This window comes from Dipodomys ordii, unplaced genomic scaffold (genome assembly GCF_000151885.1).
Source record: "Dipodomys ordii isolate 6190 unplaced genomic scaffold, Dord_2.0 Scaffold47, whole genome shotgun sequence".
Classification (NCBI taxonomy): Eukaryota; Metazoa; Chordata; class Mammalia; order Rodentia; family Heteromyidae; genus Dipodomys; species Dipodomys ordii.
In genome coordinates, this window is record NW_012267263.1 from 2534905 (window position 1) to 2544813 (window position 9909).

The window sequence follows — 9909 nt, forward strand, 5'->3', positions numbered from 1 at the left end:
CACAAAGAAATATGTATATATTTTATAATGTAGGATTGACTAATAGAAGCCAGATACAAGTGGTTCACACCAGTAATCCTAGCCACTTAGAATGTTGAATATAAACAAAACATCCTTATTCTCAAGTCATGGGCCACATGACATATCAGCAACAGGAGACCACATAAATGGGATTGTCTTATGTAGTGATATAGCAGTTCAAAAATAAAAAAGACTGATTATGTTATTGGTTGTAGTGTATCTCAGTTAAATTGTAGTTATATAAAAAATTTTTTTATGGGGGATGGAAATGTGGCTTAGTGGTAGCTTGTTTGCCTGGCATGTATGAGGTCCTGGGTTCGATTCCTTAGTATCACATAAACAGAAAAAGCTAGAAGTGGCACTGTGGCTCAAGTGGCAGAGTGCTAGCCTTGAGCAAAAGAAGCTCAGAGCCAGTGCCCAGGCCCTGAGTTCAAGCCCCAGGACTTTCAAGAAAAAATTCTTTTTGGCGGGGGGAGGGTTCGGTCATGGGACCTGAACTCTGGGCCTGGGCACTGTCGCTCAGCTCTTCAGCTCAAGGCTAGTGCTCTACCACTTGAGCCACAGCACCACTTCCGGCTTTTTTCTTTTTGCTTATGTGGTGCTGAGGAATGGAACCCAGGGCCTCAGGCATGCAAGGCAAGCACTCTACCACTGAGCCACCTTCCCAGCCCCAAGAAAAAAATATTTTTATGAATTAGAAAAATGATTAGACATTTGTTTTATCAATAGTGGACAGTTTCAAAGGAGCATTGTACTGGCTTCCTTCCTCTCACATTTTAAATTTTTTTGGGGGGGCGTCCAGTCGTGGGGCCTGAACTCTGGGCCTGGGCACTGTCCCTCAGCTCTTCAGCTCAAGGCTAGCACTCTACCACTTGAGCCACAGCGCCACTTTCCGGCTTTTTTCTTTTTGCTTATGTGGTGCTGAGGAATTGAACCCAGGGCCTCATGCATTCAAGGCAAGTGCTCTACCACTGAGCCACCTTCCCAGCCCCTCCTCTCACATTTTAATAGACAAACTAAACATACCTGTCATCTAGATCAAGTTAGGATAGAGTAAATATTTCTACAATATTTTTAGTGTTTGATACATTTCTGTCCCCTCCCCATTCCTGATCCTGTGCACTTTTTGGAGCACTCTGTTTAGATCTGTTCCTACTAATTTTTTTGTTTGTTTTGTTGCTTTTGAGCCCAGGCTAGCCTGTAACTTTCTATGGAGCACATGCTGTTCTTAAACTCACAATCCTGCTTCAGCCTTCTGAGTGCTGGTATTATAGGCACAGGTCTATCACACCCATGCTATTTGTAGAATTCTTGGTTTTTTTCTTCCTTCCTTCCTTTGACTATTCAACAAATATTTCATCGGCTCCTGTTCTGTGCTAGTACTAGGACCGCTTAAGTCAGCAAAACCTCTATTTTGGACCTTAGGGCCACATTAATCTCAAGGTCCCCTTCATATGTGTGACTCCAAGGAAGGGATAGGAGCAGATGCTACAACCTCAGAGTCAAGGAAGGAGTCCTGAGGGGGACAGCCCATGAGGAGATCTGAGGTGAGCAGTACCCAAATAGCTGAAAGGATAGAGCAGGGGGAGAGCATTCAGGAACCAGAGACCACATATATAAAGTAGCACACAGGTCAGACAGCTATCAGCTGGAGAATGCAGAAGGATTTTTGTTTGAGAAATAGAGTAGATGGTTGGGGTGTGACAGTTACATTGAGGCCATGGGGAGAAATGACAAGAGCACTTCTAGAGCTTCCATTATAATTTGGGCTTGAATAAACTCATGTGGCACAACAAATATCTTGATTTTTACATATATTGGATAGATTTCTAAAAGGAATAAAATCTATTTTTTAAAAAAATAACTAAAGCAGGTAAGGTCTAGGGGTGTGGCTTGAGCAACAGAATTAGCAGAATACATGCTTAGCAAGCCTGAGGCTAGCAGTTCAAACTCTTTTACTGCCAACACCACCTCCCTCCCCCCCCAAAAAAATAGAAAAACAACTTAATTCATGATTACATTTTCTGTCCTTTGCCATGCATAAATAGTAAGACGTTCTACAATTCCGTAATTTAACTTTTGGCACATAAACTAAGAACTTGATACCTCCAGATACGGTTTTGTTGTTGTTTTTTGTCCATCTTAGGGCTTGAAATCAGTGCCTGGGTGCTGTCCCTGAGCTATTTTGTTCAAGGCAAGTGCTCTCCCCATTTTGAGCCACAGTGCCACTTCTGGTTTTCTGGTGATTAATTGGAGATGAGGGTTACACGGACTTTCTTGCCTGGTCTGGCTTTGAACCTTAATCCTCAGATCTCAGCCTCTTAAGTAGATAAAATTACAGGTTTGAGCCACCAGTGCCCACTAAGGTTTTACATTGAAGGAGCTTTGCATCCTACCTGCAGGTGCCATGTAGCTCTGATGAATGGAGGCAGAGTGAATCTGCAGATCTTAGAATAGAGAGGTGCAGTGTCATATTGTCTAGCCTTCCTGAATTCCCTGTCATCCTCCTATACTGTCAGTTTGGGTCCTCTGAGGCCTCTGGAAGGAGACCTGTTGGTGAGCACTGATGTGTTTGGTTTTCCAGGGATTGCTGATCAGGGATATGGCTGAGGCTCTCACCCAGTGGGGGCAGTTGAAGCCTTCCCAGGGAGATGTACCTGAGAAGCACAGGAATCTGGTCCTTCTGGGTAAGGATGGCATTCCAGTCCCTGAAAATTTACCAAGTGTTATATCTTTGGTTCCTCAGTTTTTAGGATCTTTGATATACTTAACTCTCTGAAGTCTTAATTCTTCATTTCTGTAAGGCCTGACACAGGCAGTGTCTGCTATTTCTGGATATAGTTTCAATGCTCCTGGAATTAGACATGGGCACCTCTATCATATGGGCATGTAACATTTTTTTCTACTCATTAAGCAAGGATGCCAACACAAAGTTCTGGGGAAAACTCTAAAGAACACAAGTGCTTATTCTTTTACGAGGAAGAGCTAACTGCAAGTGACTAATTATTCTGAACTCAGATAAACCAATATCAATTTTCCTGCCTTCTGAGCACTGCTGAGGAAGTCCAGAACTGACCTCTCTTTTATTCTGTTCTCCCTATAGCCCAAGGAACCAGCACTGAGCTATGTATCAGACTCTTTTCTTTCTCCCCATGAACAGGGCTTCCAATTTCCAATCCCAGTGTAATCTCTCAGTTGGAGCACAGGGAGGAACTGGAGAGAGAAGTCTCAAAAACAGCCAGTTCAGGTGAGTGATTATTGGAAACAGTGAAAATACAACCTAGATAACCCAGAATTGCTTGTGCAATAGCCTTCAGAATTCACTAGACCTGTGGAAATATGGAACTGGAGTCTCAGTCTCTCTGTAGAATTTGTTTTAATACTTTCTACCGTTTTCTTTCTTTCTTTTTTTTTTTTGGTCCGGTCGTGGGGCCTGAACTCTGGGCCTGGGTGCTGTCCCTCAGCTCTTCAGCTCAAGGCTAGCACTCTACCACTAGAGCCACAGCGCCACTTCCGGCTTTTTTCTTTTTGCTCATGTGGTGCTGAGGAATGGAACCCAGGGCCTCAGGCATGCAAGGCAAGCGCTCTACCACTGAGCCACCTTCCCAGCCCCTTTCTACCGTTTTCAAATGAATTGCTTTTCCAAAAATAAAGTGGAATGAAACCAACCTTTCCATGTTAATAACTTGCTTGGATATAAGACTCTAAACCAGGCTTCTTTACATACACTATTATATCTCTGTACAATGATGCTATTGTCCGAGTCTCTGATTAATAACTATACTTTGATTTCTGTAAATTGATTTCTGCTCTGTATCCAACCAGAGGCAATGTGGCATGGTATAGACTTTTGGGAACTAGTCATCCTAGGTTCAGAGCCAATCTTAACTATTCAGTAGATTCGATCTTTTTTTTTTTTTTTTGTCAGTCATGGGGCCTAAACTTGTGGCCTAGGCGCTATCCCTGAGCATTCTTTGCTCAAGTCTAATGCTTTACCACTTTGAGCCACAGCACCACTTCTGGTTTTCTGGTGGTTAATTGGAGATAAGAGTCTCATAGACTTTCCTGCCTGGGCTGGCTTTGAACCATGATCCTCAGGTCCCAGCCTCCTAAGTAGCTAGGATTACAGGCTCTGATCTTTTAACAAGTTACTTACACTCTGTGACTCAGGTTTTCTAGGATTAAGAAGACGAGAATGTTAGCACTTAGATTTGTGGAGAGGAGCAAATGAAGTAATCCAAGATATGTGTTTAGAATGTTAAGCAAATGTGAGCTATCAATTAAGGCTATTAATAGATGCATTCTTTTTAGTGTGTGTGTGTGTGTGTATGTGTGTGTGTGTATGTGTGTGTGTGTGTACCAGTCCTGGAGATTGAACTCAGGGCCTGGGCACTGTCACTGAGCTTTTTCTGCTCAAGACTAGTGCTCTTTAACTTCAGTTACATCTCTGCCTATGGCTTTTTTGTAGTTAATTGGAGATAAGAGTCTCTCAAACCAGGTACTAGTAGTTCGTGCCTGTAATTCTGGCTACTCAGTAGGCTGACATCTGAGGATCACAGTTCAAAGCCAGCCTGGAATGGAAAGTCTGTAAGATTCTTATCTCCAATAAAACTACTCAAAAAAAGCCAGAGGTGGTACTTCAGCTTAAATTGTAGAGTGCTAGCCTTAAGCAAAAGGAGGCTCAAGGACAGCGCCCCTGAGTTTACACCCCAGGACCAGCAAAAAAAAAAAGTCACTGACTTCCCCACCTCAGTTGGCTTCCAACCATTATCCTTATATCCCAGCCTCCTGACTAGCCAAGATTACTGGCTCCCAGTGGTATTTTATTTTTGAAATCTGTAATGGAGTTGACTTTATTACTTCTTTCAAACTGGATTATTGCAATAGACTACCAGTTAACTATACTTTCTCTAATCTTAGTAAGAGTAATCAGAGTGTCATATTGCTAGATTCCCCTAGTGAATTGTTTACACTGCCCATTTTTCTGCTTACTTTCAAGGCCTTTTTTAATCTACCTGTTCAAACTTCTTGCTTTCTCTGTTCTCCAATTTGAACCCTTTACACAAATCCTCAAGTCCCTTAGAATCCTCCACTAACCATGTGTTCACAGATATTTGGGAGTACATCTATTTGCCTTTGACCTTATTTTGTGTGTGTGTGAGGGTATGGTATTATGATTTGAACTCAGGACCTCGAACTTCCTTGGCAGGTGTTCTATCACTTGAGCTTTACCCTTAGCACCGTTTTGTTTTAGTTATTTTTAAGATAGGGTCTCACATTTTGCCTCAGACCATGATCTTTCTACTGGTAGCCTCTCTTGAAACTGGGATCACAGGTGTTACTCTCAGCTTATTTTGTTGGGATAGGTTCTCTTTTTTCCCAGGGTGACCTTGAACCATAATTCTTCTGATCTCTACTTTCTGAATAGCTGATATTATAGATGTGAGCCACCTCGCTCAGCTCTCAGACATTTTTCTATTGGTCCTTTAAAATCGCAAGTACTTCCCTAAGTCTGGTGTACAGTTTATAATATTGTATTGATTTCACCTCATTTAGACACAAAATTAGATATTAAATATCATCTGTATTAGTCTGTTTGTGTTTCTATATAAAAAATACCCCAGGCTAAGTACTTTATAAAGAGGTTTATTTAGCCCATAGTTCTGGAGAATTGAGAGCATGGTGGTTCAGCCCTCATTGGAGCCTTCTTGGCTGTATCACAGAAAGACAACAGTGATGGACAGAAAGAACCAAGCATATGGAGCGACCTCACTTTGTAACAACGAATTTTTGCAAGAACTAATTCATTCCTTTAGACCAGCATTAATCCCTTCTGGTAGTGACACTCTATGACCTAATTACCTGCCATTAAATGCTACCTCTTCTTTTTTCTTTTGTATATGTGTCTGGTAGGGGTGGGAGAGATCTAACCCAGGACCTCACACCTACTAGGCACTGGCTCTATTGCTCAACCATATTATCATTCCTAGGTCCCACCTCTTAAAGTCTCCACTATCACAACACTGCCAAACTAAGGATCAAGCTATCAGAATATTTACCCTTGGGGGATACATTCATCCATACCCAAACCACAGCATTATCTAAACCTGGAATAGTTAAACATTTTTAAAAGCCTAAAGTCTTATTAGTAAACTTAGAGTTTTAGAGAAGTACTTTAGCAGATTAAGGGCCAGTCTGAGCGTTGGAGCTGTAACCTTGCCTTCAATAACACATACTGCTCTTTTTCTTCTTTTAAAATTTGGTTCTGCCAGGTGCTGGTGGCTCATGCCTGTCATCCTAGCTACTTAAGGAGGCTGAGATCTGAGGATCGAGATTCAAAGCCAGCCCGGGCAAGAAAGTTTGTGAGACTGTTATCTCCAATAAACCACCAAAAAACTGGAAGTGGCACTGTGGCTCAAGTGGTAGAGTGCTCACCATGAGCAGAAGAGCTGAGGGACAGTGCCCAGGCCTGGAGTTCAAGCCCCAAAACCGACAAAAAAAAATAAAAAGAAAAAGAAACAAAGAAAAGAAATTTGGTTCCCATACTCTATTTTGCTGGGTGTGGGACAATAGATGATCATTTGCTTCCTAACTTCTAAGCTTGAAGATATAGATGTTAATTTGAAGTTATAGATTTAGAGCACATCGATTCTCAACTTCAAGAATTTGTCTTTTCTTGACCCAGTAGTAACAAAGACTTTTGTTTTGAGAAGGATGGTTCTGAAAGATTAGTTTGCTAGTAGAGATTGGAACATAATGGAGTTGAGAAGATTGGTAATACAATTAGCTAATGTGGGTCTTTCTTGATTTATGCATTGAGAGGCTCTGGTGAGATGGGTACAGTGGATAATCCTGGGAGACATTTATTTCTGAGTCCAACTCTGTCTTCTTCAGACTCTGTCTTTTGTTTTTCATTTCCAAATCACCTTGGCTTAGTCTTGTCCTGTTACACTCTTTTTAAAATCTGCTGTCCTACTGCCCACAGGAATGTTGAGTGCCTTTATACAACTGTACTTTGTCTAGTCACCTGTCTTTCCTATGTCCTCTCAAGGCTGTTTTTGAGAGCTATGAAGTTAATTTTTGTTTGTTTTTACTGTTTCTCTACCACAATAGGTAGGAGATGTAGGAAATGATACCTTGTGTGTGTTTTTCTTCTTTCAGACTGGGAAAGAATACCAGAAAGCAAAGAGCTAATTCCAGAGAAAGACTTTCCTAAAGAAGAAGCAGCCCCTGGGGTGTTAATAGAAAGATTTTCAGAGGAACGTTCCAGTGAATGTGAAAATGCTTTAGAAAGTCAGCCAGAAAACCATGAGAAACACGTAATACAAGAGGTTGTCTCTCAGAACAAACTTCCTGGGGAGAGAAATTACCAGTGTGATGAATATAGAGGAAATTTTAGCCGACAGTCATTATTTGTTCAACAGCAAGGAAAGAGACTCCATAATTGTGATTCATTGAAAAAAAACTTAAAACAAAATTCAGATATAATTAGGCATGAGAGAATTTGTATTGAAAAGAAACCTTGGAAGTGTAGTGAATGTGAAAAAGCCTTCAGTTACTACTCAGCTTTTGTGTTGCATCAGAGAATTCACACAGGAGAAAAACCCTATGAATGTAATGAATGTGGTAAAACTTTTAGCCAGAGTATACACCTTACTCTGCACCAGAGAATTCATACTGGAGAGAAGCCCTACAAATGTCACGAATGTGGGAAAGCCTTCAGCCATCGCTCAGCCCTTATTCGGCATCATATAATTCACACTGGAGAGAAACCCTATGAGTGCAATGAATGTGGGAAGGCTTTCAATCAAAGTTCATACCTTACTCAACATCAGCGAATCCATACTGGAGAAAAACCTTATGAGTGTAATGAATGTGGGAAGGCTTTCAGCCAAAGCACTTTCCTTACCCAGCATCAGGTTATTCACACTGGAGAGAAACCGTACAAGTGTAATGAATGTGGCAAAGCCTTTAGTGATCGTTCAGGCCTTATTCAGCACCAGAGAACTCATACTGGGGAGAGGCCTTATGAATGTAATGAATGTGGGAAAGCCTTTGGCTACTGTTCAGCCCTGACTCAGCACCAGAGAACTCACACTGGGGAGAGACCGTATAAATGCAGTGATTGTGCCAAAGCCTTCAGTGACCGCTCAGCCCTTATTCGTCATCAAAGAACACACACTGGAGAGAAACCTTACAAGTGTAAGGATTGTGGAAAAGCTTTTAGCCAGAGCTCATCTCTTACAAAGCATCAGAAAACTCACACTGGAGAAAAACCCTATAAGTGTAAAGAATGTGGGAAAGCCTTCAGCCAGAGTTCATCCCTTTCTCAGCATCAGAAAACTCATTTTGGAGGGAAAACCAAGGAATCTGGACAAACCTTTAGTGAGCAACCAGCCTTTGGCCAACAGAAGAGAATCCATACTGGATAAATGTCATATATTCAGAGAATATTTGTTTAGCATTCACTATATATTCTATGAGGGTTACAAAGAAATTTAAGACAAAAAATACTGAGAAGTCATGTCAGTGTAAGCTCATTGAGACTATGAAAAAGTAGTTTTAAGCTGGGCGCTGGTGGCTCACACCTGTAATCCTAGCTACTCAGGAGGCTGAGATCTGAGGATCATGGTTCAAAGCCAGTCCAGGCAGGAAAGGCCGTGAAACACTTTATCTCCAATAAACCACCAGAAAACTGGAAGTGGTGCTGTGGCTTAAGTGGTAGAGTGCTTGCCTTGAGCTGAAGAGCTCAGGGACAGCAGTGCCCAGGCCCAGTGTTCAAGTGCCAACAAAAAAAAAAAGTTTTACATTTACAGAAATGTCCTAGTGGACATTTAACTTTTCTCTTGGAAAAGAGGGAATTGATTCTAATATTCTGACATGTATGCAAATTTCCAAGTCCTTAAGAGAGAAGTAGGGTACATATGCCATGAGGGAAAGAAAACATCTTGGCTAGGGTAGGTAGATTCTTTATGCTAAGAGGACAGATTTGTATAGGTGAGGTCCATTTAGGGAAATTGTAGGATAGCAATAAGAGATTGAAAACTTACAGTTTGTCCAGCATCAGGAATGGTGGAAGGATAAGACTTGTCTTTTGGCCTTACGTACAGGACACAAAGTAGGTAAATGGAAATGATAGAAAAAGAGTTGGGGGGAGTGGGATGAGCCCAGGAAATGTTGGTTGAGATAACTAGTGAATATTAACAAGCAGGAAACATTTTAGACTTGTTATTTTGTCAGTTGTAAAGTTCCTATGCAGTAATCTTTGCTCTGAAGGTGAAGAATATTGGCCTGGGGCTTGCTTCTGCACTCTGTCTTACAAGTCTCGCTTATGTGGCCTACTAACAGTCATGTTAATTCCAGTGCAGCTTAGAAAGTTCTGATACAGAAGAGGCCTTTGATATATTCAATCTCGTAAGCTATCTGAGTTACTGGAAAATATTTATTTAAACAATTACTTCAGTGGTATGTCAATTATACCTTTGGGGTTTTTTACATGCCATAGTAAAATGTAATCATAGAGTTGTACTGACATTGTGTATTACATTGTGAAAAACTTGCCTTTCACCATTTTACTCTTGGAGAGAGGCAGATAACTTCCTTGTGTATGTTTTTTTTAAGTTGAAACGTTCAGAGTTATTGTTGGGAACATTTTGAGTTAGTATTTTTCACATTGAGGTTTCCTTGGCTATGGTGTTTCTTGGTGTGGCTCTCTGGGTGAATTTCTGTTTGGAGTTGGTTGGGCTTCTTAAATCCATGTATGTTTTGGGCTGTTGCCAATTTCAGCCATGGGTTTTTCCAAATAAAATTTCATCCCATGTGTCATCTCTTTTCTCCTGCTGGATTCTGATGGCAGAACTATTAGATCTTTGATTGTAGCCCTACAGT

The 9909-nt window shown here is 41.2% G+C and overlaps 1 protein-coding gene across 1 annotated transcript; it reads left to right on the plus strand.

The window, feature by feature from the left end:
• The first annotated feature begins 2623 nt into the window (after positions 1-2623).
• LOC105988178 (zinc finger protein 501-like) lies at positions 2624-8453 on the plus strand. The gene is made up of 3 exons (XM_013019721.1): positions 2624-2708; positions 3182-3268; positions 7183-8453. The coding sequence occupies exons 1-3, from the start codon at positions 2624-2626 to the stop codon at positions 8451-8453; spliced, it is 1443 nt and encodes a 480-aa protein (XP_012875175.1).
• The last annotated feature ends 1456 nt before the right edge of the window (positions 8454-9909 follow it).